Source organism: Aethalodelphis obliquidens, unplaced genomic scaffold, assembly GCF_003676395.1.
Source record: "Aethalodelphis obliquidens isolate GAN/ISIS:26980383/991018 unplaced genomic scaffold, ASM367639v1 scaffold118, whole genome shotgun sequence".
NCBI lineage: Eukaryota > Metazoa > Chordata > Mammalia > Artiodactyla > Delphinidae > Aethalodelphis > Aethalodelphis obliquidens.
This window is the reverse complement of record NW_020838062.1, coordinates 2,744,432-2,772,319: the sequence shown is the minus strand read 5'-3', so window position 1 is coordinate 2,772,319 and position 27,888 is coordinate 2,744,432. Positions and strand designations below refer to the sequence as shown.

Sequence of the window (27,888 nt, the reverse complement as noted above, 5' to 3'; positions counted from 1 at the left end):
GCCCCTCGTCCAGGAGGGGGCGCTGCTGGGGCCTCAACCTCTGTGCTGGGTCGTGGCTTTGGCACCGCTGGGCTCCAGACCCTGGGGACCCCGGGCTGGGTGGGTCGTGGCTTCCGGTGTGAAGAACGGTGGCTGGTGTTCTGGTCTGTGCAGCCCCTGCCCCTCACACCCCCATTCTGGATCGGGTAGGGCTCCAGAGCCCGGCCTTGCTGGGCACCAGGCCTTTACTGGCTCCGCTTGGCCTTTGTCCTGCGCCCATGAGGGGAAGGCTCCTAGGGCCTCTCCTCGGCCCCGGTCAGGGCAGAAGCAACACCCTCACGGTTCTGGCTGAGCTGGCCACCCCTTTGTCCCACCGTCACCCCTGCCCACTGGTCCCTTCCAGCCTTCATCGCAGAGCCTGCTGGAGAAGACACCTCTCCACGTCGACCTTTGGGATCTGAAGGGAGATGGCGAGGCCCAGAGCAGGGCTGGCCTGGGTCTCGGGGGTGGGGCTGGAGCAGGGGCCGGGCTTCCGCTGAGGAGGGTAGCCACGCACAAGTCCCTCTCCGGAGTTCTCCTCCCAGCATCCTCCCACCCCCTTCCGTGCACAGCCGCGCAGGCCCCTGAGCCCGGGGCAAGTCCCGAGGGGTAGGCAGCTTCCCCCTCTGTCCCCACGGCCAATTCTAGGCCATCCTTTGCTCTAGGCTTTGGTGTCACACAATGTGGTCCCACCACACCAGCTCCCCTTTCTCTGTCCACAGCCCGGGGGACCTCAGGCTGCCATAACCTTGGCCCGGTCTCTACAGCTTGGCCTCTTCACCTCCAACGACCTGTCCTGCCTCCCCTTAGCCCCCCACGCGGGGCCTTGTCATCTCCTGTCCTGCCACCTCAGACGTCCCCTTCTCTGGCTCTCCTCCCCTCTTTTGGTTGTTCACATTGGCCTCCCAGCACACTCACGTTTTCTCGCTTTGCCATCAACATTGATTGGGCCTCTACTCTGTGCCAGGCGCTGAGCCCACCGGCCAAGGTGCCCACCGTCACGCAGGAGGTCCTGCAGTGGAGGGAGTGGGCTTACTCAGGCGGTGGGAATGATCCGCCCGGGGAAGGTAGCAGCTGGCTGCTCAGGGAGGCCTGATCAGGAGTGCCAGAGCCAGCCTTCCAGAAGCAACCACACTCCTTCGGAGACAGCCAGCTCTTCCAGCCCAGGCTGCAGCCACATCCTCGCTGCGGAGTCAGAGTCCGGCCCCAGCTCCGGCCGCAGTGACACAGGGCGCAATTTGATCTTCCGCCAGCAGGAGGCGCCACAGTCACATTTTTCCACGTCCATCAGCCACCTGTTGATCCTTCAGCACCTGGGGCAGCTGCTCAAAACCATTTCTCCTCCCCCCTCCCAAATCCTGCCCCAGGGACGTCCTAGCCTGGGGGAGAGGCCTACCCTGCCCATCTGGGAGCAGGGAGACAGGGGACCCCCAGGTCGGGCAGCGGCGTCGCCGTTCATCCCTCCGAGCCCTTCCCATCTGGGGGGGGGGGCAGTTTGCGAGAAGAAAGCTTTGGGTGACCCAGGCCGTGGGAGCATTTCGGGCTCAGGGAAGAGCAGGTGCTCCGGTACTGAGGCTGCGCCGGAGGGACGGGTCAGACTGGAGCCTGGTGAGGTGAGAGCTGGGCCTCGGTCTTTGAGCTGCGATGAGCCGCTGGCGGGGTGGGGGCCTGAGAGCGCCCTTGTCCGGGCTGGGGAGGTGCTGAGCTGCTGTTGAGTCTGGAGCCGGGGCCAGAGGACTGGCCTTCCCAGGTGTCAGGGACCAGACTGGGTTTGAGGGGGGAGCCCTGTGGGCATCACAAGAAGCTGTCTCCCTCATTCTGGGCCACACAGGGTGGGCCACACGCTCTGTCCTGGAGCGAATCTGTGGCATGCGGGATCTAGTTCCAGACCACGGATTGAAACCCTGCCCCCTGCAGTGGAAGCGCGGAGTCTTAACCACTGCACCGCCAGGGAAGGCCCAGTGGTGAGTGTTTATTGAGCACTTACTGTGTGCCAGGCACCCGTATCAACTCCAGCCTCGACCCTGAGGTAGCGACTCTCATCATCGTCATCCCCACTTTGGATACTGGGAGGCGGGGCATAGAGGCCGCATAACTGAGCCAAGGCCACGCAGCCTTGGGCTCCGCCTCCTGCCGGTCTCTGTGTAAGTGAGGAGGGCTCGCTGGGAACAGGAAGGCCGTGTGGGGACTTGGGGAGGAGGCAGGGGAGCTCTTCCCCACCCTTCTCTTGCTGAGCGCAGCCTTGCAGGACACTCCCTGTGCCCCTAGCTCATTGAGTCTGTCCCCTGGCTGATGGGGCGAACCCCTCTGCGATTCAGTGTGAGCGCCCGGGCTGACGGCAGGGGCACGTCTGGGGGCCACGTTGGAGGGCAAGTGAGAGGGATGTGCTGACGGAGGGAGCTGAAGAGGGACTGGAAAGATGGACGTTGGTCGTGGTGGACTGAGCAGGGGGACGGTGAGGGAGTCTAGGAGAGAAGCAGGCCTATTCAGGGCCCATGGTAGCCATGTTCTCCTTCCAACCCCACCTCCGCCCAGGCACCCCTGTCTCCATCCCTGTCTCTTCAGGTGGGCAAGACACGAAGTACGGAGTGTTTGGGAAAAAACCGAATAACCCGATTTGGTTGATTGAGGGTTGTTGGGACAAGTGGTTAGAGATTGCCCAGAAAGGTGAACTTTCTCAAGACGGCACTGGGGAGCCACTGGAGGGCTGTAGGGAGGATGGTGGCCAGATGAGATTTTTGCTTTAAGACAGTTTCCAAGTATTTTTCAACCGTATCTGGCCCCTCTTGATAAATACAAAAATCTCATCTCTAGATGCCGCCCCACCCAAGCCCGAGAGAGATTTCAATAGTTCCCCTCATGCCAGGGAGCCCAGCCTGCCTCAAGTGATGTGCCGAGTAGAGGCCCAGTTGTTTTTTCTCAGTTTATCCTTCTAGTTCTTTCAATTATTGCCTTATGTTGTTTTTTTTTTTTTTTTCTGTACGCGGGCCTCTCACTGTTGTGGCCTCTCCCGTTGCGGAGCACAGGCTCCGGACGCGCAGGCTCAGCGGCCATGGCTCACGGGCCCAGCCGCTCCGCAGCATGTGAGATCTTCCCGGACCGGGGCACAAACCCGTGTCCCCTGCATCGGCAGGTGGACTCTCAACCACTGCGCCACCAGGGAAGCCCCTGCCTTATGTATTTTTAAGTTAGGTTATTAAGTGCAGATGAGTTTAGGATTGCTACGTATTTTGTAAGTTGCACATTTGGTCAAAATGGAGCAACATGCATTAATACTAGTAATGCTTTTGCCTTATAGTCGACTTATACAGTGATAGTAGCATAGCAACTATATCTTTCTTTTCGTGAATACTTGCCTGTCATATCTTGTTCAATTCTTTTTCTTTCAAACTTAAATTTTTTTACTGAGGTATAATTCACACGCCATAAACCTCACCCTTTAAAATGTACAATTTATTGTTGTTTTGGTATACATATGTCCCTGACTTACAATGGTTTGACTTACGAGTTTTTGACTTTTACAACGGTGCAAAAGCAATACGCGTTCAGTAGAAACTGTGCTTCGGATCTTGGATTTTGATCACCTGGAGAAAGTCCTCTCTTGTGATGCTGGGCCGTGGCAGCCACCCGAAGCTCTCACTCAGCCACTTGATCACGAGGGTAAACGATGGATACACTTATGACCCTTCGATACCCAGACAGCCATTCTGGTTTTCACTTTCAGCACAGCATTCAAGTACGTGACATACTCAACACTTTATGATAAAATAGGCTTTGTGTTAGGTGATTTTGTCGAACTGTAGGCTAATATGGCTGTTCTGAGCATGCTGAAGGTAGGCTAGGCTAAGCTATGATGTTCGGTAAGTTAAGTGTATTACATGCATTTTCGACTTAGGATATTTTCAACTTATGATGGGTTTATTGGGATGTAACCCCATCAGAAGTTGAGGAAGATCTGTGTTTACAGTTCACGTGATCACGATCTAATTCCAGAATATTTTCATCACCCCAAGGGAAAACCCTGTACCCGTTAGCAGTAACTCCCCATCCGGCCCCCACCCCCCAGCCCCTGGCAACCACTAATCTACCTTCTGTCTCTGTGGACTTCCCTATTCTGCTATTTTATATAAATGGAATCACAATATGTGGCTCTTTGTGTCTGGCTTATTTCATTAAGCATAATGTTTTCAAGGTTCATCCATGTTGTAGCATGTATCAGTGCCTCATTCATTTTTATAGCTGAACGATGTCCCATTGTATGGATAGACCATGTTTTATCTATCCATGCATCCACTGATGGACATTTGGGTTGTTTCCACCTTTTGGCTATTGTGTGCTATGATTATTTCTGTGCAAGTTTTTGTGTGGACATACGTTTTCAGTTGCATTATTTGATAGAATTCACCAGTGAAGACTTCTGGGTTTGGATTTTCTTTGTGGGAAGATTTTCAATTACAAATTCAACTTATTTGCTTGTTATAAGTCTATTCAGATTTTCTTTCTTTTAAAGTCAATTGAGGTCATTTTTGTCTTTCCAGGAGTTTGCCCATTTCATCTGAATTGTCTAATTTGTTGGCATAAACTTGTTCAAAACATTGCCTTATAACCCTTAACATTTTTATGGGTCAGTAGCAATGTCCCTCTTTTCATTCTTTTTGAAAAAAAATAAATTTATTTATTTATGGCTGCATTGGGTCTTTTTTGCTGTGCGCGGGCTTCCTCTAATTGTGGCGAGAGGAGGCTACTCTTCATTGCGGTGCGCGGGCTTCTCATTGCAGTGGCTTCTCATGTTGTGGAGCACGGGCTCTAGGCACTTGGGCTCAGTAGTTGTGGCACGTGGGCTCAGTAGTTGTGGCACGCGGGCTTCAGTAGTTGTGGCTTGCTGGATCTAGAGTGCAGGTTCAGTAGTTGTGGTGCACAGGCTTAGTTGCTCCGCAGCATGTGGGATCTTCCCGGCACAGGGCTCGAACCCGTGTCCCCTGCATTGGCAGGCAGATTCTTAACCACTGCGCCACCAGGGAAGTCCCCTCATTTCATTCTTGATCTTGGTAATCTTTTTTTTTTTTTTTGACCGTGCTGTGCAGCTTGTGGGGTCTTAGTTCCCCAACCAGGGATTGAACCCTGGGCCCATGGCAGTGAAAGCACTGAGTCCTAACTACTGGACCGCCAGAGAATTCACAGGTAATCTTTTTTTCTTTCTTTCTTTTGTTTTTTTTACAGTATTATTATTTTTAAATTTATTTATTTATTTTTGGCTGTGTTGGGTCTTGTTGCTGCGCGCGGGCTTTCTCTAGGTGCAGCGAGTGGGGGCTACTCTTTGTCGCGGTGTGTGGGTTTCTCATTGCGGTGGCTTCTCTTGTTGTGGAGCACGGGCCCTAGGCGCGTGGGCTCAGTAGTTGTGGCTCGCAGGCTCAGTAGTTGTGGCGCACGGGCTTAGTCGCTCCGTGGCATGTGGGATCTTCCTGGACCGGGGCACGAACCCTTGTCCCCTGCATTGGCAGGCGGACTCTCAACCACTGCGCCACCAGGGAAGCCCCTCTCTTTTCATTCTTGATCTTGGTAATCTTTTTCTTTTTTTTTTTTTCTTTTGGCCGTGTTGTGCAGTTTGTGGAGTCTTAGTTCCCCTACCAGGGATTGGGCCCTGGCCCACGGCAGTGAAAGCACTGAGTCCTAACCACTGGACCGCCAGAGAAAAGAACAGGTAATCTTTTTTTCTTGATCAGTCTAAGTAAGATCAACTTTGCTGGTCTTTTCAAAGAACCAACTTTTCACTGATCTTCTGTATTGTTTTCCTCTTTTCTATTTCATTCATTTCTGCACTAATCTTCCATCTGCTTGCTTTGCATTTAGTTTGCTTTTCTTTTTCTAGTTTATTAAGGTATGTCATTTGGCCATTGATTTGAGACCTTTTCTTGTTGTTGTTGGTCTAGGCATTTAAAGATAAATTTCTCTTGTAAACAATATATAGCTAGCTGAATCTTGCTTTTTTGAATCTCTGATTTTTGATTGGGGTGTTTAGACCCTGCGTATTTCATGTAGTGATTGATATGGTTGGATTTACATTTGCCATTTTGCTATTGGTTTCTCTATATTGCCTGTCTTTTCGTTCCTCTCTTCCTCCTTGACTGCCTTCTCTTGTGTTAAATATTTTTTAGTGTACCATTTTATTTCTGCTGCTGATTTTTTAACTATATATTTTTGAATTACAGTTGCATTACAGGGACTCCCCTGGTGGTCTAGTGGTAAAGAATCCTCCTTCCAATGCAGGGAACGTGGGTTCGATCTCTGGTCGGGGAGCTAAGATCCCATATGCTGCAGGGCAACTAAGCCCGCACACCACAACTACTGAGCTCACACGCCTCAACGAGAGAGCCAACGTGCCGCAAACTACAGGGCCCATGCGCTCTGGAGCCCACGTGCCACAACTACAGAGCCCACGCGCCCTGGAGCCTATGCACCACAACTAGAGAGAGAAAACCCACAGGCCACAACTAGAGAGAAACCCGAGCGGACTGTGTGCTGTAACAAAAAAGATCTCGCATCCCTCAACAAAGATCCTGTGTGCAGCAACTAAGACCTGATGCAGCCAAAAAAATAAGGAAAATAAATAAATAAAATAAATATTAAAAAACCCCACAAAGAACAATTGCATTACGATACGGATCTTAACTAATCACAATCTACTTCCTATTAGTACTCATACAATTTTCGGTAAACTGTAGAGACTTTGCTCCAGTATAGCTCCATTCCTTCCTTCCTCTTTTGTGCTATTAATGTCATGTATATTACATCTATATATGTTATAATATAAACTCAACCATACAGTGTTATAGCTATTGCTTTATACAATCTTATGTCTTCTAAAGAAGTTGAGAAGAAATAAGGAAAAATATATTAAGAGAGACACTTATATTAACCCAGATATTAATCATTTTTGCTGCTCTTCATTTCTTCTTGTGAATTCAAGTCACTAACTGGTGTCAGCCTGAAGGACTTCTTTTAGTATTTCTTGTAAAGAAGTATACTAGCAATGAATTCTCCTAGTCTTTGTTTATCTGGAAATGTCTTTTTTAAACCTTCAGTTTTTTTAAAGGATAGTTTTGCTAGATATAGAATTTTTGATGGACAGTGTTTTTTTCTTTCAGCTCTTTGATTATGTCATTTCACTGTCTTTGGCCTTCATTGTTTCTGATGTGAATTTTATTGTGGTTTTCTTCTAAGTGGGTCATTTTTCTCCTATTGCTTTCAAAATTTTCTATCTTTGGCTTTCAACAATTTGTGAAGTGTCTATGACTCACTCTCTTTGTTTTTATCTTATTCGGGGTTCATTGAACTTCTTGGACCTGATTAATGTTTCTCATAAAATTTTGGACATTTCTGTCATTGCTTCTTCAAATATTTATTCTGAGCCTTTCTGTCCTCTTCTTCAAAACCTCCCATTACACATATTTTAGAATGTTTGATGTTGTTCCACAGGTCTCTGAAGCTCAATCATTTTTCTCTCTTTTCTCCAGATTGGATAATTTATATTATCGATCTATTTTCAAGTTCAGTAATAATTCCTTATGACATCTGGAACTTACTCTTTAATACTTCTAGAGGACTTTTCATTTCAGTTATTGTACTCTTTAAATCCATTGTTTCCATTTAGTTATCCTTTCATAATTTCTGTATCCCTATTGAGAATCTCTATCTAGTGGTTCTTTGTTGTCCTACTTTCCTTTAACTCTTTAAAAATATTTATTTACTTTCTTTATTTTTTGGCTGCACGGGGTCTTAGTTGCGGCATGTGGGATCTTTGTTGAGGCATGCAGGATCTTTCATTGTGGCACGGGCTCTGCATTGTGGCGTGCGGGCTTCTCTCTAGTTGTGGTGTGCGGGTTTTCTCTCTCTAGTTGTGGCGCATGGGCTCCAGGGTGTGTGGGCTGTGTAGTTTGCGGCACGCGGGCTCTCTTGTTGAGGCGCACTAGCTCAGTAGTTGTGGCACGTGGGCTTAGTTGCCCCGCGGCATAGGGGATCTTAGTTCCCTGACCAGGGATCGAACCCGTGTCCCCTGCATTGGAAGGCAGATTCTTTACCACTGGACCACCAGGGAAGTCCCATTTCCCTTTAACTCTTTAAACATGGTTTCTGTTAGCACTTTGAACGTAATTATAATAAGTGCTTTGAAGTTTTCATCTGTTAATTCCAACATCTGGGAACACTCAGAGACAGTTTCTTTTCTTTCTTTCTTTTGTAAAAAAATATTTATTTATTTATTTATTTATTTGGCTGCGCCGGGTCTTAGCCGTGGCATGCGGGATCTTTGTTGCTACGTGCAGGATCTTCTTTGCGGCATGCAGGATCTTTAGTTGCAGCGTATGGGATCTAGTTCCCTGACCAGGGATTGAACCCGGGCCCCCTGTATTGGGAGCGTGGAGTCTTAGCCACTGGACCACCAAGGAAGTCCCCAGAGACAAACAGTTTCTATTGACTGTTTTCCCTAATGTGGGTCACACTTTGCCGTTTCTTTGCATGTCTTGTAATTTTTTTTTGCTGAAAACTGAACATTTTATTTTATTTTATTTTTTAAAAACCATTTCATAGTTTTTAAAAATTAATTAGTGAATTAACTTATTTTTGTCTGCATTGGGTCTTTGTTGCTGTGCTCGGGCTTTCTCTAGTTGTGGCGAGCGGGGGCTACTCTTCATTGTGGTGCGTGGGCTTCTCATTGCGGTGGCTTCTCTTGTTGTGGAGCACGGGCTCTAGGTGCGGAGGCTTCAGTAGTTGTGGCTCGCGGGATCTAGAGTGCAGGCTCAATAGTTGTGGCGCATGGGCTTAGTAGCTCCACGGCCTGTGGGATCTTCCCAAACCAGGGCTCCAACCCGTGTCCCCTGCGTTGGCAGGTGGATTCTTAACCACTGCGCCACCAGGGAAGTCCGAAAATTGAACATTTTAGATAATATTTTTCATCAACTCTGGATTCTCATATTCCCTTTCCCCTTAGAAGTAGTTGTTTTGGAGTGTGTGTGTGTGTGTGTGTGTGTGTGTGTTTTAACTTGTTTGTTTCTTTGTTGTGTGACTATTCTGGGCTAAGTCTGTGAAATCTGTCCCCTCCCCGCCCCACACTGTGCAGTCAGTGGTGTCTCTGCTGAGTTAAAAAAGAAATAGTCCAGTTTAAAATTTAAGCCTGGTTCTCTAGGGGCTGCCCCCGTATCTGCCTAGCTTAGAGGCCAGACAATGATTGGACAGAAACTGTGCTCAAACATCTCAAGCCACTAAGGCTTGTGTGCTCTGCTGATGGATCTGTGTGTGGGAGGGGGAGTTCTTTCAATCTTCAGGCTATTTTCAGGCCTTCCCGGGGTTTTTTCCACTGACCCTTTTGAGTCTCCTACATACCTGTGCACAGCCTCAAGGCAGTCAGGAGAGTGTGGATGGCTTGGGACCTCTCCTTTCTCCAGCTAGGCAGGAATATGCTTGTCCCAATGAACCACTTGCACAACCTGTCTAGTAGAACTGAGCTGTTGGCCCTTCCCTGTTGTCTGCCCCTGAGAAGTTACTTCAGTTGACAATGCCCCCTGGTGTGGATATTACCCACCACTCCAAATTGACTTAGCCACCTGCAAACCTAGGCAGAGAAGCTGCTGGCCTTCATGAGCTGCCTTGTCCTGGGAGAACCTCCATGCAGTGTAGTATCTTCAAATCTCTCTGGCTCCGACCCATGTCCATCACCACATCTCATCTCACTCTCCCGCCTCTCTCTTTCCCTTATAAAGATGCATATGATGGCATTTAGGGCCCACCTGGAGAATCCAGGACTATTTCCCCATCTCAAGTATCCTCATTGTTTCTGACCTTGGAGACTTTCTCTTATTTTCCCACGAGCTCAGCCATTCATTCAAAAATGTTTTTAGACTTCATCCTATGTTTTAGAGGTTCTGGACCAGGAGGGTTGCTCTGGACGCGTGGTCCACATTGATCGCAAGGCCTCCACTGCATTCTCACACTGTGCTTGTCTCCACCCACCCTCCAGCTTCCTGTCACTTCCTGCCGTGTCTCCATCACCGGGAATCATGTCTTTAGAGCGACCGCCCCGGCTAGTGCGCAGAAGGCACTGGAGGCGGCCAGAGCTGAGGCTGGGAGGCTGGAAGGAGCAGGTCACTGCAGGTGGCCCAGTGGCCTCCGCAGGCTCTCCCTGCCCCCAACCCAGCCTTTGGAGGCCAAATTCCACAGTGTCAGCCGGAGGGACACATGCTTGGATGTGCAGTTTTCCCGTGTCCCTCACCAGCTTGGGTCCTTCTGCAGCTCCATCTCCTCACACTGGGGCTTGGGTTGGACTCTGCGCTCTCAGGGCTCAGCTACCAACCCCCCATGGTCACTTCTGGGTCCCTGCTCCCCTCTCTGCTGCTTCACAGGGTCCTGGTCCTGAGCCATGGGGCACAGAGTAGGAGCTCAATGAGTGAATGGGCGGCTCAGCCAGAGGTTGGGCCGACAGGCAGTGTGGATGCCAGGTGGGAAGTGACATGGGGGCGGGTGGTGCGCGAGTGCCCGAGCAGCCCAGCACACCCACTCCCCAGGTCTTGCTCCCTGCCTTCTCCCCCAGACTCTCCAAGGTGCTCAGGAAGCTGCTTCCCGCTGTTTAGGATCTTACAGAAACCATTTATTCAGGAACAATTAAGGAAAGCAGCCGTGGTGTGCATTCCCAAGGGTGAGATGGCCCTGCTGCAGGGACTGCTGGCCCTGGGCCGGGTCCGTAAGCGGGCTGGTGTGTGTGTGAGTGTCGACACATAGACACACGCACACACACGCACACACGCCGCCCATGAGGGGTATGTACTGCAATGAATGACTGTGTGTGTGTGCAGCTCGGCCCCTTCCCCGCCCCCCAAACCCACCACGGCCGTGTGGGACCCACAGCAGCAAAATCCAGGCCTGCTTCTTCCCCTCCCCCACCCCAGCTCTTGCTTTGAGACCCCATCTCCTCTGGCGGCAGTTTGACCACCCTCAGTCACAAAGAGCCCCAGTGATCCTGTCAGGACATCTGGGGGAAGAGGAAGAAAAGCATCTTTTCAAATGTCAAGTGGATAAACAGTCAGGGCGCCAGATGTGCGGCCGGGAGCCGCCCAGCGGCTCCCAGGCCGGCGCCCTCCCCTCTAGTGCTGCCCAGCAAGGAGCCACCCAGAAAGGGACGCTGCGGACGCTGGGTGGCCGCTGCGCCTCCAAGGCCATGTCCCCAGGGAGGCCCCCAGTCCCAGGAAGCCCAAGCCCTCTGCGGAGGAGCAGTGGGTGACTATGCTGGTGTCGGCGGTGCACCCCTCCCCATAAGTAGCCATTTGGGAAGAGGGATGGGACAGGGAGTGGGTCCCTGTGGCAGACGAGGTGGCCGGAACGGGCCCACGGCCCTCCCGAAAGGGAAGCCGCAGGGGGCTCGGCGCCCGGCCAGCTCGGCCGAGTGTAGCCACCTGGAATGGTCTCTGGGGATGGGAATCCCCACCCCACCCCACCCCCCCCCCGAAGGAAAAAGGAACAGTCGCAGAAGAGGCAGGTTCTGGAGCGGGGTTCCGCCCACAAGCAGCGCGGGTCAGGCTGGCGGCCCCAGGCCCGGCCCATAGGCACGTTTAATAGGATTCCTGTGGATGTTTCAAGTGGGTAGGACAGGCCTGTCCCCACCGCCACCCTGGAGGGGCTCCCGGCTCCTGCCTCGTCCCACAGCTCCACATGAGGTATTGTGCTCTCCCCGCCCCCCCAGGCCGAGCCCCCTCCCTCCTCTTCCCCAGCACGCGGGTGGCTGGGCTGGGCGCACCCGCTGGGGGACGGCCCGGGGCCCTATGTGGCGTCCAGCTCAAAGACGCCATCGCTGGTCGGCGTGGTGAAGAAGGAGGGCGGGTCGGAGGCGGCCGACTCCTGCCCCCCGCTGCCCCCATCCCGGGCGCGCCGCTCCTCCAGACGCAGGCTGCGCTCGAAGTCCAGCAGCTGCCCCATGAAGTTGAAGTTGGGCGAGATGTTGGACTTCTTCCGCTTGACCAGGTCGTAGGCGTCGTTGAGCGAGAGGTGGCGCTTCTGCATGAGGTAGGCCACGGTGACGGTGACGGAGCGGCTGACGCCGGCCAGGCAGTGAACGAGCACCCCGCAGTTCTGGGACAAGGCCTCGTCTAGGTGGGGGCAGAGGGGGGCCCGCGTGAGGTGCGGGTGGTGGCCTTCCGGGGGGTCCCTGGCAGTCCCCGCCCCATCCTCCGAGCTGGGGAGCTGCTCCAGTGGTGCCCGGCCCCCGCAGGGCCATCCCGGCTCGGGGCTCTGGGGAGGCAGCTGAGCCTGGAGGAGCCCAGGTGAGGGACAGGGAAGACGTGGGAGAGGCCAGCAGCCAGGGCCGGGGCTGGGGAGGGAGGGGGGAGTGCAGAGCGGCCTCACCAATGAACGCGATGGCCTCCGGAAAGAACTGGGACAAGTTCTGGCTCCAGTGGTCCGAGATGGGGATCTGCTTGTAGTGAAAGTCGCCGTTCTTCTCGAAGAGGTTAGGCAGGTTTGGGGTGACATTGAGGATGTAGCGGATGCCCAGCTTGGCCAAGCTCTCCACGTTGGCCGAATCCCGGGCACTGCCCAGGTAGAGGTTGGGCAGGATCTGGACCGGGAAGGATGGCAGCAGCCCCGCTGGGGGGGGCGTGGCACCCTCCGAATCCAGGCCACAGCTCATGGAGTCTCGGTCAGGCTCGGATTCCGCGTCGGAGCAGTCGGAGCCCAGGCACAGGCCACCGAGCCCCACCACTGGGCTGGGCACCGGAGCTGTGCTTGGGCCCCCACGGCTGTCAAGGCTGGTCTCACATAGGTGAGGGCACTCGGCCTGGAATCTGCTGAAGCCACCTGGGAGGGGACAAGGGGAGGATCCCGGGTAGCCGAGCGCCCTGGCTGGGGACAGGGACCCGACCCTGGACAATTCCGATGCCTGAGGGGGCTGGCAGATGTCTCCGAGAGGAACTCGAAAGCCAGCAGTCTGACCTACACTGGTCTCCCGTGTGGTGTGCTCGGCACTGGTGGCTGCTGCTCCGAACGGCAAGGGCCCACTGCAGCTGCAAGGCGCCAGGCGGGGGCAGAGCCACCCAAAGAGGACCTTACACCCCCCCAGGGCCAAGCCAAGGCAGGCACGAGGGCTCAACAGAGTTTAGATGTACTGCCAGCCTTGGGGAGGACAGCGGCCATCAGTCAAAGGAGAGGAAAGGTTCAGATGTGAGTTCTCTGCCTGGGGGTCTCCTGACCCAGGTCGACCAGGAGCACCCCGAGGCCAGGGGCCGGGTCACAGCCGTGTCTGCGCTCTCCTCAGGGATGAGGTCGACCCCAAGGGGCAGAGAGCCTGGGAGAGAGTGCAGCGCTCCACCTGGATGGTCCCAAAGTCCCAAGAAGTGAACATCTCCATCTACAAACAACTACTATTTCCCTGGGGATGGCGGTGGGGGCCTGGAAATTTGACATTTTATGTATTTCTATGTCCCTGTGCATTCAGAATGGAGCAACAGACGACAGGCCAATGACCCTCCTGGATGGGGAGGTGGGGACAGCTGGCTCTGTAGGTTCATGGGAATCTCGTCCCTACCCTGGATCTCTGGGGGTGTTTGGCTTGGCAAGGAGCCAACATGCCTGTATCAGCCCATCTCCCCTCCACCCCCAAGCCCTGCCATGACCATGGCAGGCGGGGGAGGGGGGAGCTCTCTGCCTCCTCCTGCCTTCACTGCTTCTCTCCCTCTCTCTTCCCCTCCCCCTTCCAGACCCTTTGCTGAGCGGGATTTGTCCTCTTGTGGCTCCAGCCTCCTTCACCCATGGCTGAGCAGCTGGGGGAGGGGGTGATATGATGGGATGGGGGCTGGGAGCCCGAACTGGGCATTCCATTCTTGAGCATCCAGGGAGCCAGGTCAGGGCAGGTTCTCCCCATTTTCCAGACTCAGAAACTGGGGCTCCCAAGAGTGAAGGACTTCCCCAAGGTCATGCTCAGGGGAGGGAAACCTCACCTCCACTTTAGACAAAATGAGGCCGGGCTTGCCCAAGGTCAAATGAATCATGAATGTCCTCAGAAGGTGGGGCCCGGCCCTCCCTGGGCTGGGGTCCTCCCCGGGCTGGTGCCCGCGGGCCACCACCCGCACCTACCCTGTAGGTAGTAGGCCAGGTAGCCTTCCTCCCGCAGCTTCTGGAGCAGGGTGCCCAGCACCGACTCGGCCTCCCACTCCTCGGCCTCGGCCTCGGCCTCCCCGCGCCGGTGCCGGCCCCCGCCCTGGTCGTACAGGAGCACCGGGGCGGGCGGGGGCGGCTGCAGCGGCGGCCCAGGCAGGAGCGCGCGCACCGACAGGCTCCCCCGCCGCAGGCGGCGCAGCAGCAGCGCGGGCAGGGCCACGCTCAGCGCCCCGCCGATGCGCGCCGACTCGTACAGCTCGCGGCTGCGGCAGTCCAGGAGCAGCAGCCGCGGCCGCGGGGGCGACAGCTCCCGGCGCAGCCACAGGCACGAGCGGCCCAGACCCTCCATGGGCTCGCGGCTCCTGGCACGTCGGGCCCCGAGAGCTGCAGAGAGAGGGAAGGCGCGCGACGTGAGCTCGCGTCCTTCGCGCCCGGCCGCCAACGGGCGCTGGCCCGGGGGCCAAGACGGGAAGCCAGGCCCGGGTCCTGAAGGCGGGCGCCGAGGGTCCCGCAGGGACGCCCCTCTACTGCCTGATTTTCTTCTCGTACCCCTCCTACAGTAAGGATATGCAGAAAGGCGCCCCTTGCGCCCCAAGAAAAACGCCCCAGGCAGCCACTCGGCGTTGCTTCCCGTCCCAGGAAGGGAAGTGAGAGGTCCCCCAGAAGAGGAAGGCTGGGGGTCCAACGGCCCCTTCGAGAGCCGCCGTGGGTCCCTTCCTGGCCACTCCTGGGGGCCCAAGGCCGCAGCCATCTCCCCCCACACCCCCTTTCTGCGTCCGTCTCTCACTCTGCCTGCCCGCAGTCACTCGCCACGTTCGAGCTTCCGACTTGGGGGGCGTGTGCGCGTGAGAGGGGGTCCAGCCCGAGATCTCCCGCATGGCCAGGCGGGCCCGGGTAATAGAGGTGGTGCCGAGGTGCTGGACCTCGGCCGGCCGGACCTCTCGGAGCTGCCCTCCTCCCCCCCGTAGAAAACAAAAGGAGAGAGACCTGGAGCGTGATCCCGCGGCGAGCGGCCGCGCGCGGACGTCCCAGCCACGGCCACCGCGGGACGAGGGGCGCCGTCCGCGGGCAGGGAGTCCCCGATCCCGGCCACCGGGAAGAGGGCGGGGCAGTGGAGCAGGCGCGCACGTGGAGGCCGAGTCCACTGCCGCCCGCGCACCGGCCGCTTCCTGGCAGTGGGACCCAGCTTCCACCTTGGAAGCTGCTGCCTTTGGACGTGGAGTTGCCGTTTGGAGGGGCGGGGCGGCGGGGGCGGGCTCAGGGGGGCAGCGAACCAACGGGTGCCCTCGACAGCAGTTGAGTGGGCCCTGCAAGTGGCGCGCTGAGCCGGGGCTTCCACCGAAGCGGGACTGGGCCAGGGCAGAGGCCAAGGGCAGGTCAGGGGCCCAGCAGGGGACCAGCTGCAGCTCCCCTGGCCGGCGCCAGTCAGGCCCCTGGAGGCAGGGGGAGGGGTGGGGACAGGAGCCCAGTGGCCCTGCCCCAGAGGCTGCCTCCAGTCCTACTCATTTGGGGTGACCACCGCGTGCCCTGACTGGACTTCAGTCTATATAACAGGCCCCTCACAGCCACCGCCTTGGCTACCATGGGATGCCGGTGAAATCGTGGAGGGGAGGGGGAAGCGGGACCAGAAACCCACTGCTGCCTCCTGGCCAGAACCCTGCCCAAGGCCAGCTGGAGGGCTGGGCAGGCAGAGGGCAGCTTCTGGGCACCACAGTGGCTTCCTTCGGACAGGACAGGCCAACGGCCCCGGGAGCTCTGTGCTCTCAGCCCTGAAGTGGGGTGCTCTCTCTTACCACATTATTGATCCTGGGAGCCACCCCTGGCTCCTCGTTTTGTCAAGAGCCGAGTCATGTCCACTTAAATGTCTCTCACATCTGGACATTCCCCTCTGCCCCCTGCACCGGCCTGGGTCACCATCATAGCTTCCAAAGGCCTCTCCCTACCTCCAGGCCTGTGTGCCTCAACCCCCCTCAGCCCTGCCCTGCAGCAAAGGCCCACGGTGTCCTCCATACCTTCCACGGACACAGGATGGCGAACAGGCAGGACACACCGGGCCGCTGCTTGCACAGCACTCCCAGGCCTGCAGGACAGGTCAGTAATAAACCGAGGGGCCGAACAAGATAATACCAGGTGTGATAAGTGCTGAGACAATGAAACGAGGTGGGGGAGGTTTCTGAAAAGTCTGGTCTGTGTCCCTTCTCTGCTTCAAGCCCATCTAAAGCAAACAGCAGAGTTGAAGGAAAATGTACAGCAGATAAGATAAAGCTCATACAGCTTAATCAAAAGGTTAAGACTCCTATAGATAAATGGGCGAAGGAAGCAGAAAAGACCGCACGAAGGAGGAAATGCGATCGGCCCAAGGCGTTTGGGGGAAGGTTCAACCTCAGTCGTGGAAGGAAAGTAAATTGAAAAAAAACAAGGTAACAACGACAGAAAACAAGGTAACACTTCCCACCTGTCACATTAGTGAAATGTTCTCAAAATGAGAGCTCCCGGTGCTGGCAGGGGTGCTGTGAAACTGGCCTGCTGCTCCATTGCTGGTTGCTAGAGGGTTCTCTGTTGGTGTGGCCCTTGTGGGAATTAACTTGGTACTATGCTTCCACAGCTGGGAAGAACACCACACCCTCTGGCCACTTTTGGGAATCCACCCCAAGGAACTAAGTAAAAGAAGGCAGAGCTGTGCACACAGGATGAGCACCACAAGACAGTAACTAAGGAGCGAGGGTGCAAAGCCACTGGAGGGCCGCTCTCTGGGACGGCTCAGTCCAGCGTGGCTGCCGAACACTCCTCTCACGGACCACAAAGTAAGATGAGAAAACGTGGGAGGTAATGCTGGGGAGAGGGCAGCTTACAGAGAGCCAGTTGCCTCGAAGGGGCCTCCAGTCGCCCCCTTCCTCCCTCCCTCCTTCCCTCCCTCCCTTCCGGGCCCAGTGCGCCACCAGCCTGGGACATGTCTAGGTCTCTGGGCTGAGTCCCACCACATGCATCCAGGGGCCTCAGGCAGCTGGGCTGGGTCCCCTTGCCCCTAGTCCCGGCCTCCTCTGCAGCCTGTCCTGATTCTGTTCCTTCTTCAGCCATCCCCCCTCCCCACAAGGTTTCTGTCTCCCTCCTCTGTGCTCCAGGGCTCAGTTCCCCGAGGTTGCCAGCTGGGCCGGAGCGGAGTGGGGGGCATTTCCTTTCCCTCACATCCTAGCTCCCAGAGACAGAGGTTGGCTGCCACCTGCCCATGGGCCCCAAGCTTGGGGGCTCCCTCCAGGCCTGCCGCAGCTGTGGGCAGGAGCCTGGGGTGGGCAGGGGCTGAAGGCACTAAGGGGCTCTGCAACATGCCAGCCTGGGGTGTCTGGCTTGGCAGAGTCGTGGGCAGTGGGGGTGGCAGCACCCGACAGGGAGGTGGAGAGATACGTGTCCCCACCCGCCCTGTCCTGAGGGCTCAGCGTGGTTGGAGAGACGGTCGCCAACCCCCTGGAGGTAGGAGCTCCTGAGGTGCCTAGCCCTGCTTTCTGGAGAGGGCTCCCTGGGGGAGGTGACCGGAGCCGGGCTGGGAAGCTGAGGATGAGAAGGGAGGCAACTTCTGCAAGGGTGAGGGGAGAGGGAACTAGGCTCCAAGAAACCCTAACCCCCGCCCCGGGCTGGGGTTCTGCGGGGCCTGCGCCTCGCAACGCCCGAGGAGGGGCTCCCCTGAGCCTCGCTCCGGACCCCTGCCGGCCAGCCCTCCCGCCGGGAGAGAGCGCTCAGGAGGGGGATTCAATCTCGAAAGTGAGCGCTCGCTGCCCGGCGCCAGCAGCGCCCGCTGCGCCAGCAGCAGGACAGACTGGAACCTGTTGCCACCTCCGCACTGCAGGGCTGAACGCAGCCAAGCCCCCCTCCCCCGACCCTCGCCCGGCCCGCCCGCGCTCGGGCCCCCGCAGCGCCGGCCCCGCCCCGCGCCCGCTCCCCGGGCGCGCCGGGCAGGGGGAGGCAGCGCCGCGCGCCGGGGCCTCGGCAGGCCCCCTCCGGCGGGCGGAGCCAGGCCGCGCGCTTCCCGTAGGGTGGGCGCTGCGCCCGCCGCCCCAGCTCCCGCCGGGCGCCCCCGGCCCCCCGCCCGGCCCAGCCAGTGCCCCTCGGAGGCCGCGGAAACGCCGCTGCCCGTAGGCCTCGCGCGCGCCGCGTGCGCCTTCTGGTCCCTGGAGCCTCCCGAGAGCGGCGCCCCGCCTCCCCTCCATCCCCCCCCTCCCCCCGCCTCCCCGAAACACACGGTTCCCGCCGGGCCGAGTGGCAGAATTTCGGCTGTCGCGGCCGGGTCACATGGCCAGGGGCAGAACTCCCAGCGACAGCGTTCCTGCCAAATCCACTGTCTTTTCCACCAAATCCACTTTCCGCTGGGGATGGCTTTCTGCTTTTCCCGGTCGGTCTCCTCGCGGGACTGGGAGTTCCTCCAAGGCAGGAGCGGGTGTGTGCCCGGCCCCAAGCTGGCCCCAGCCCCCAGTGAAGGGCCTGGCACGCGGCGCTCACGGAAGAAATGCTCGTTAACAAAAGAAGGCATGAATGAATGAAACCAATTGTTGCGTGAGGGAGCCCAGGAGGGTACCACTCCTGCTTGTTTCCTCAGCGGGTCACACACTCGCCCCCAACAGACACGCACAAGCACACGTGCGCACACGGCCCTCCCCCCACCGCACAGGCAGACGGGCACACGCGGCACTCCGACTCATGCCCCCAGGAAACCCACCTACTACGTGCGTGCCAGCAACTGGGGCCCCTTTGGTCCCAGCTGGGCCGCCTCCATTTCAGTGCCTGCCTCTCCCTTCCTCTTCCCCGCCCCCTCCCCCCCATCTAAGTACGGTACCTTGCACCCCAAGTGCCTTCCTTATCTCTTAGGGAAGAGGCCAAGCCAGTCGCTGGGGAGCCTCAAGGTCTGTTTAGGGAGGCACCTGGGGGTCTCAGGATGGTGAGCTGCTGCTGCGAAGGCGAGCCAGAGGCGCCCGGCAGAGATGCCACCAAACGCTGCAGCCTCTAGCGCCCGCGTGCCAGGTGTTGGGGAGTGGTGGTGGGAGGGACTCGGGATGTGCTGGGGGATGTTGAGGGCTATTTGCGATGGGGGCGGGGCAGGGTGCTGGAGAGCATGAATCCAGCAGGTGTGCATACATGTTGGGGTGTATGGGAGTGCGTGCTGGGGATGCTAGAGGTGTGTGCCTGGGGAGCGGGCCTGGCTTCAGGGAGTGGGGAGGGTCGGCCTCTGGGGTGGGGGTTAGTGTTGGGGTTTGTTCAGGGCTGGGCGGATTGCAGTGTCTCTGGGCTGGGAACGTGGGTGGGGTGTCTGTAATGAGCATATGGGGAGTTGGAGATGGTGGGGCACGGTGAGGAGAGCTATGTTAGTGCAGACATCGCAGGGATGTGTTTGGCGTGTGCGTGTGTGTGTGTGTGTGTGTGTGTGTGAGTGTGAACGCGCGCGCGCGCTCGCGCGCCTGGGTGTGTACTGAGGCGTGGCAGCGTCTGGGATGGGTGCTGGCCTGAGTTGGGGACAGTAGTGGATGGTGACTTAGCGGCTGCTGGTGTGTGCACCGCAGGGACCTGGGTCCGCGGTGCATGGTTTGTGCACGCGCCTGTGTCAGGGGGTGTGCGTGGCCATGGACACGGGAGGTGCACGGGCGGGATGTGCACGGGGGGTGTGCGGTGGTAGCACTGAGTGGATCTCCCAGGGGCGCGTGCCTCGGTCTCCAGGGGCGCGTGCGTTGGCCCTGTGGGGTGCGCTCTGGCAAGACTTTGGGGGTGCAGGGTGGAGGAGCGCACGTCGGGGGGCGGCCAGGCAGGGTGGGGGTGGGGTGGGTGCCCGGGCGCCGCGTGCTCCGCTCACCTCCGCTCACCTCCGTTCCGCTCGGCTTCCTGCGCCGGCTCCGCGCGTCGCGGCCGGGAAGTTTCCGAAGCCCGGGCGGCGGGAAGCGCCACAGCCTCTGCCGCCGAGCGCCACCGGAGCCTCGGGCGGCGGCCTCGCTTGGAGCCGAGGGGCCGCCGCCGCCGCCGCTGCGGAGGGAAACTCCAAATCCCGCCTCCGCCGCCGCCTCCTCCTCTCCCGTCGCCGTCTTCTCCGCCCCCTGCCCAGGAGGGGCAATGTCGCCGGCGGCGCGCAGGGAGGGAGCGGGGAGGGGCCGCGGCCTGCCCGGCGTCTCCCTCCACCTCCCCCGCCCGCCTTCCTCCCACCTGCAAGCCTCTGCCCGCTCTGCCCAATGTGGCCCCTCTCCGGGATGTCCCCTGCAGCCCCCGGCCCCCAACGGCCCCGCTGCCTGGGGTCTCCGAGCTTGGGGTGCCGGAGTGGGGTGGGGGGCCCTGACCTAGGTAGGGCCTGGGCTGGGAGACGGTTGCACCGAAGAGTCTCTGCTGGCACCCCTGCTACCCTCAAGAGAAGCGAAGGGACCCATCGAGGACCAGGCGCATCTTGGCCCCCAGAGCCACCTCCTGCCGCCACAGGGGATAGGGCATAAGGTCCAGCTGACGGCACTGCAAGTGTCCCCAACCACCGGTGCCCCTGGCACTACCTTCTCCCTTTTTCATGCATCGGATTCCGGCTAATGGTCATAGCATTTGGGCTTCAGTGCCTGGAAGGGGTGGAGGCTGGACATTGGGGGTGGGGCTGGGAGGGGGTGCTGTCACCAGGCCCGGTTTGCTTTCCTCCGGACCCAAGGCCACCAGGACCTCATTTGGTCCTTATACCAGTCTGGGAGTCGGAGGAGACCTTTCCCATGCTATAAGTAGGGAAACCGAGGCAGTGGTTTCCTGGCGATCACACAGGAGTGCAGGGACAGGGCCCGAGCGGGCTCAAGGCTGGGAGAGCATGGAGGAGAAGGTAGGCAGAGCCGGGATGCCAGCCGCCCCACGGATGAGGGGCGGCCGAGGGAGGCCAGGCTTCCTGGCTAGTGTCTGCAGCAGCCTTGAATTCCCCTGAGTCAGCTCCCCTGGAAAAGAGAGGAGAGGGGCCGCTTTGTTTCCTAATCCGTACATTTGGGGAAAGGCGCAGACCTCATGATCTCCAAGGGCCCTGCTAAGCTTTGCTGCAGTTTCTCTCCAGGTTGTGGGAGCTTGGCATGCCCACCCTGCCCTTTGCCCCTTTCGGGCCTCAGCAGGTGCCCACCCTTACAACCCTCCCCCTGCTCGAGCCCCTGGGCCTTTCTGGGCTGCACCCGCTGGCAGGTGCATCTGACAGGCAGGCCTAAGGTGCCCTGGGCTGGGCTGACCTTTCACCTCCTCTTCAGCATCAGGGCCCCAGGGTCCAGCGTGGAACTGAACTGCCAAAACCACACCGCATGAGCGAGCAAACGAAGCTGTGTGTGGGTCGTGCCGCTCGACGCCGTGCTTCTGTGACGCTCCACGGTGCCAGCTGTCCTCAAGTCAGGGGGCCTTTGCTAAGAAATCAACATGTGCCAGAAGCCGTGCCGTTTATCAATAGGACCATTTTATCTGTCAAAACGGGAAAATACATGGAAACCGAAAAAGATGGGGCTGGCTTCCCTGGTGAGCCTCCCATTTGTGGAAGACATACGACAGCCAGTGTCGTGGCCCTGGGCACTCAGTTGGCCCCCTGCAAAGGCTTGGTGAGCTGACTCACAGAGGAGTATCTGGAAAGGTTGAATAACCAGCCCCCCGCCCCCCACAATCCTGCACTTTAGTGACTCAGGGCTGAACGGCTGGAGGAGGAACATTTGGATTGAATGATGCTGCCCCCCCACCCCTGCAAAGCTCCTACCCCAGCCCTCCCACAGGGCCTCTGCTCTCCAGGCAACAAGACCCACCCAGCTCTGGGAGAGAAGACCAACACAAACGGCCAGGCCAGTCCTGGGAGCTCCCAAGGCACAGGTCTGCTCCGCCTCGGGAAACGGGGTCTCCCTCCTCGTCCCCAGGGACTTGTCTTAGGTAGCCAGGCCTGACCTGTTCCCTCTTGAGGAATAAAAAGGAGAATCTTCTCGAAGAGCGCTCGACTGAGAGGCCAACCGTGTTGGAATCGAGGTTGTTCTGAAGACGCAGCTGGGCCTCCGTCCCCGAAGCAGCCAAGCCCACGTGCTCAGATGCTGTTGCTCCTAACAGAAATCTCCAGCCCTCGCCCTCTCCTCTGTGGCCCTGCCCCCTCGCCCACCAGAACCTCCACCGGCAGGAGGCTGGGCCGTGCTCCGAATGTGCCGGGGGTGTGCCACTGCGGGCCTTGGGCTGAAGGCGGCCATAGCTGCGCAGGTGCAGCTGTTCTCCGGTCCGATTCTGGGTCCCTTTCCAGGCAGCTGGAGCTTTGAGGAGAGGCGCATCCCACCTGGTCCTTGCGTGGAGACCCTGCTCCCCATGGGCACCGGCATTTGGGTGCGCACACACGTGAGGCGTTATTTCTGGGCAACCATTGGGTCCCACTGAGAGCGATATCCGCCGCTGAATCCGCGTGCTGCCGTCGTCCCTCCACCACTGGGTAACAGGCCTCACTCTGCCCCTCCTCCGTCAGAGGCACTTTAGCCAGCATCCTTTAGACGCATCTCACTACCAGTTGCCTTGCCTTCAGGAACACGTGCTAGGCCCTGTTCCGGAGCCCCACCTGCCTGCAGCAGCCCCTGACAGAACCGCATCCGGACATTTGAAACCAAGTGGCCCAGTGGTTGCTCTCAGATCGGCACTTGCAGCCCAGGTGAAAGGGTGAGGGTGAGGGCCAGGAGGAAGCTGAGGGGAGAGGAGGGGGCAGGGCCGAGAGGCAGCTTGTGTCGTGCAGCAGCGATTGATTTCCGAGGGTCCGGGACCTCGGGAGCCATTAACAGCCCCATTCCGGGAGGGCTCAGGTTCAGGTTCAATAACCTGGTTATAAACCCCCTCCGGCCAGCTGCGCGGGCTCCCTCTCCTTGCCTTGTCCTCCCGAGAAGCAGTGCGCGTGTCTGGATATACATTACAGATGATATAATCCTTTTACCAGGAGAGAGCCAGACACCCACGCCCATTGGCTGGACAGGCAAAGGGAGGCGAGAGGGAAGAGGCGGGAGGGCGGTGGAAGGGGAGGAGAGAGAGGGCCGAACGGGGCCAGGAGAGGGGAGCCACCACGGCTGGAAGGATAGGCCAGGAGGTCGGGAGCCAACGGCTCCAGTGAAGGCCTCTGTGAGTGGCCCGCCCAGCTCCCCGGCCACGTCTCTCCGTTCCCCCACCAGGAGTGTGCTTCCTGAGTCAAGCCATCTCGCCACAGGAAGGGATGCGTGAACCAGGCAGTGCGGCCAGACCAAGGCGGGGCTCACTCCAGCTCCCTGGCCCAGGCTCAGTTGTCTTTGGGGGGTGGGGAGGGGGTCCTGGGGATGCAGAGGGTCTTTCTCGTCTCCGTCCTCAGGGGTCGCCTCCCTGTATGACAGACTGAGCGCCTTGCTTCCCGCTCCGCCTTGCAGCACTGCAAGGCCCAGCCTGGGCCCCGCTGGCTCCTGGCGCGCAGACCAAGGCCTAACACCAGGCTGGCTGGGTCACTGCTCCTCTGGGGTCAGGGCCACTGAACACCTCTCTGCACCTCTCCTCCCACTGCAGGAGCTTTCCACCCTCTGGCCTGGTCTGGGAGCACTTGTGCAGGCCCAGCTCTGGGCCCCGGAAGCCCTAGTCAGCCCCTGACAGTGACTGGGCTAAGGGAAGACAGGAGGGAGACAAGGCCCAGGGCGGGGACTCGCCCGTGGCCCGATGGCGGTGGCGGCGGCGGCGGTGAAGCTGCAGGACGCAGGAACCGCTGTCCAGGGCAGGCGGCCGCGGCAGAGCAGGCACTGTGGGTGGGCCCCCAGGGCCCAGGCCAGCTCACGGAGCCACTTGGCCGCTGGCAGGGAGACTCGGGTGGCGCCCCGCCACGTGAAGCCACACAGCCAACTTGCTGCCCTTTGGAGCCCTGCTGTCGCCGAGGGACCCTTAAATAATGAAAACAGTAGCTCCTGGTTACCGTGCCAGGAACAAGGGCCAGGAGCCTTCTGTATGAGGAAACCGAGGCACAGAGAGACGAGGCGGAGGACTCCAGCCTCCAGAGCGAGCACTGCCTCTGCTGTCGGGGCTCGGGTCCAGGTTGCTCTCTCTCGTAGGTTTGGGGGTGGCAGGAGCGGGGCCAGCGACCCAGCCAGAGCAAGGAAGGACAGAGCTCCCAGTTGCAGAGGGGCCCTGGGGAGCCGTCCACACAGGCCGAGGTGGAGCCCCAGGCTGTGGCCCCAGGTGCGCCCCGGCCCAGGTGAGGACTCCTCTTCCGTCACTGTCCCTTAGCCTCAATGCTGTCCCCACGCAGCGCCCCCTCACTGCCCCCTCCCAACGTTCACGCTTGAGAGGCGGTCCACAAGGAAGGCGCAGGATACTTCTGCCAAGTCTGTGGGGATTTTCCCCCTCTAAGTTTAGAGAGTAGCTATTACCCCTCAGTACCTGCTTCCCACAGAGAGGAGAGCACCTCCAGGCAGAGAGACGGGGAGAAGAGGGAGGGGAAGGCCAGGGCCCGGTGGCAGCAGAGCCAGAGGGATTGGTCTCCGCCCCGAGACACCGCACGCAGGAAGGGGACAGCCACAGACCTGCAGTTGGAGCCGGGCCCCTTGGCCGGAGGCTGTGGGGAGTCGGGAGCTCCTTGCAGGGGTCCTCAGAGCTGTCTCCCTCCGTCACCATGTGCCTGGGCATTGTGGCGGGTCCCTTCTCCTGTCGGGCCTCGCCTGGTACCTAGCAGGTGTTTAGCGCTCAGTACCTGCCAGCTGGGTGCCCCCTCCCCCTGCCAGCGCCATTCCATTATCACGGAGAGAAAAGGCAGGACCTGGGGTGGGGGGGCACAGAGGGTCACGGTTCAGTATGAGTCACTCCGGGGTCCCATTTGTCTCTGCCGTTAGAAACCTGGAGCAGTGGCCTGAGGCTGGCTTTCTAGCAGTGGCAGCCTCTCTTCACTGCACCTCCACTTTGGGGACGTCTGTTGGGGCTGGCGTGGGCGGGGACCAGGAGGGTAACGCAGAGCCCAATGTGTCAACCTGCAAGGCTTGGCTACTGGGACCTGGCCAGAGCCACAGGGACTGTGACCGTGACATCGGCCTCCCCATGGCACCCCTGACCTGAGCTGCCTGTTCTCTGCAGCCCCAGAGGAGAAAGGGGGGGATCAAAGATGGAGTCCCCAAGTCTATAAGCGTTCCCAGTCATCAGAACGGAGTCACCAAGGCCCAGATGCAAACGTCCTGTGCTCCGGCTCTCAGTGATGGCCCCATTCTCCACGGCAACAGGGAGACAAGTGTCCAGAAGCTGTCTTCATCTTCAGGAAGGGGCACTTGGGGCGCTCGGAACGCTGTCTCCTTCTTAGCCTCACGGCTCCCATCACCGTGTCCTCTCCACCACCACTGGCCCCTGTCCTTTGAGCACCACCCTTGCCTCTGCCCAAGTCCCTGAGCAGCTCTCAAAAGTCCTTCCATGGGGGCTCCCCTGGTGGCGCAGTGGTTAAGAATCTGCCTGCCAATGCAGGGGACATGGGTTCGAGCCCTGGTCCGGGAAGATCCCACATGCCGTGGAGCAACGAAGCCCGTGCGCCACAACTACTGAGCCTGCGCTCTAGAGCCTGTGAGCCACAACTGCTGAGTCCACGTGACACAACTACTGAGCCTGCACGCTAGAGCCCGTGAGCCACAACTACTGAGCCCATGTGACACAACTACTGAGCCTGTGCTCTAGAGCCCGTTAGCCACAACTGCTGAGCCCACATGCCACAACTACTGAAGCCCGCACGCCTAGAGCCCGTGCTCTGCAACAAGAGAAGCCACTGCAATGAGAAGCCCACGCACCGCAAGGAAGAGTAGCCCCCGCTAGCCCCAACTAGAGAAAGCCCGCGCGCAGCAACGAAGACCCAACGTAGCCAAAAAAAAAAAAAAAAAGTCCTTCCATGATATTTTGTAACAACCTATAAGGGAAAAGAATCTGAAAAAGAATATATATACAACTGAATCACTGTGCTGTACACGTGAAACTAACACAACTAGTAAATCAACTGCACTTCAATAAAATGAATGAATGAATAAATAAATGCTTTTTTAAAAAATGTATTTATTTTAATTAATTTATTTATTTTTGGCTGTGTTGGGTCTTCGTTGTGGTGCATGGGCTTCTCACTGTGGTGGCTTCTCTTGTTGCAGAGCACGGGCTCTAGGTGCATGGGCTTCAGTAGTTGTGGCACATGGGCTCAGGAGTTGTGGCTCGTGGGCTCTAGAGCACAGGCTCAGTAGTTGTGGTGCACGGGCTTAGTTGCTCCGCGGCATGTGGGATCTTCCCGGACCAGGGCTCGAACCCGTGTCCCCTGCATTGGCAGGGGGATTCTTAACCCCTGGGCCACCAGGGAAGTCCCTAAATGCTTTGTTAAATTAAAAAAAAAAATCTGTGGCAAATAACACGAAATGTCAAAAAAAAAAATCCTTCCACGACGCTTTGTGCCTTCAGAGCGGAGACACCGCTGCGCGCTCTCCCACACCCTCTCCCGGAGCCCAAGGCCTCTTGGCATCACCTGCCTCACAAGGTGGTGGCTTCTAGATGTGACTAGTCCACCTTCCTGTCAAACTCCGGGGCCTTCAAGGCTCTTCCTCTCAGCCGCCCCACCTCTCACTCCCTGGGTTCGGATCCACTCCTGGGGCCTTGGGTCTGGGTGGCCCATTCGAACCCCTGCTTCTCAGTGCTTCTCTGGTGACCCCGGCCCCTTCTCCACTCGGTACCCTGCTTTCCACCTGTCGAATCCCTTACTTGCACCTGGCTACCTTCCTTCCCACGATCCTCAGTGGACAGTCCCAAGCTCCATCGGTCTCCTGGAGCCCAGCTGAGGCCTCACCCTCCCAGCGGGTGCCTTTGCCACCCAAGTGACCAAGCACGTTCCGGCCCGTCAGGGGAGAGCTCCCTGGACTTCCTGCCCTTCCTGAGTCAAAGCCACCAAAAGCTGTAGTCCCGGGCCCCTGGCGTCCAGGCTCAGAGGAGGTGGGGTCCTCTTCCCTCCCAGGTCAGCCTGCTGTCCCATGCCCTCAGCTGCTGCCCCGGATGCCGCCGGCCGAGGTGCCCTCTTGTCTTGCTGTCCCTCAGACCCTGGAAACCCTCCCCTCTCTGCCTTCCCGGTTTCCTTCCCACCACTCTGGCCGTTTCTCTCAAGTGTGTCTCAGGCTCTGAGGTCCTCCTGTCCCTCTGTGTGTCCCCGGATGACCTCGGCTCCTTTCCTGGGTGACGACTGTGACGTCAGTGTCTCCACTGCCACCGGGATGACCCATGGCCCTCAGGTGCAGTGTGTGCCCCAGGGAAACTCACTGTCTCCCCTCAGCTGCCCACATCCTGGCCTCGGGGGTGGCACCCAGTTCACCTTTCTCTCCACCACCCCTTTGCGTTGCTGGTTTCTGCTGAGTTTCCCTCCTGTCCCTGGCCAGGCCCTGCCCCCTCTTCACTGTCCGCAGCCTCAGGGCTCCGTCCTCCCCTCGTCCCCCACATGGTGGACGTGGTGATTGTCCTAAAGATGGCCCCAAGTGACCCTGAGGACAAAGTGTAAGCACTTCAGCCGCTCGCACGGTCCTGTGTGAGCAGCTCCTGCCGCCTCCCAGCCCCTCTCTCCCAGGACACCCCTCCAGCCCCATCGCACTGCTGGCAGTCGCCAGAATGTACCAGCTGTCTCGTGCCCATTTGCCTTGTTCAAGATAAGCTCCCACCCTGAGGCTCCGGCACACACATTTTCCGGGGCCACTCTCAGTCCGCCATGGCCGGCCCCCACCCCCAATTCACGTCAGCTCACGTGCAAGATAAATCCCG

The 27,888-nt window shown here is 58.4% G+C and overlaps 1 protein-coding gene across 2 annotated transcripts; it reads right to left on the bottom strand.

Moving 5' to 3' along the window:
- Nucleotides 1-11,537: 11,537 nt before the first annotated feature.
- On the bottom strand, nt 11,538-20,163 carry DUSP9 (dual specificity phosphatase 9). 2 transcript variants are annotated; one of them, XM_027098003.1, is made up of 4 exons: nt 19,998-20,163; nt 14,131-14,538; nt 12,401-12,855; nt 11,824-12,144 (listed from the first exon to the last, which is right to left on the bottom strand). In XM_027098003.1, exons 2-4 carry the CDS (start codon nt 14,501-14,503, stop codon nt 11,824-11,826), a joined length of 1,149 nt encoding a protein of 382 aa, XP_026953804.1. In that variant the 5' UTR covers nt 14,504-14,538; nt 19,998-20,163. The 2 variants fall into 2 exon arrangements, with proteins under 2 accessions (XP_026953803.1, XP_026953804.1); XM_027098002.1 differs by lacking the exon at nt 19,998-20,163 and having other exon boundaries at nt 11,538-12,149; nt 12,406-12,855; nt 14,131-14,503.
- Between the last annotated feature and the right edge of the window lie 7,725 nt (nt 20,164-27,888).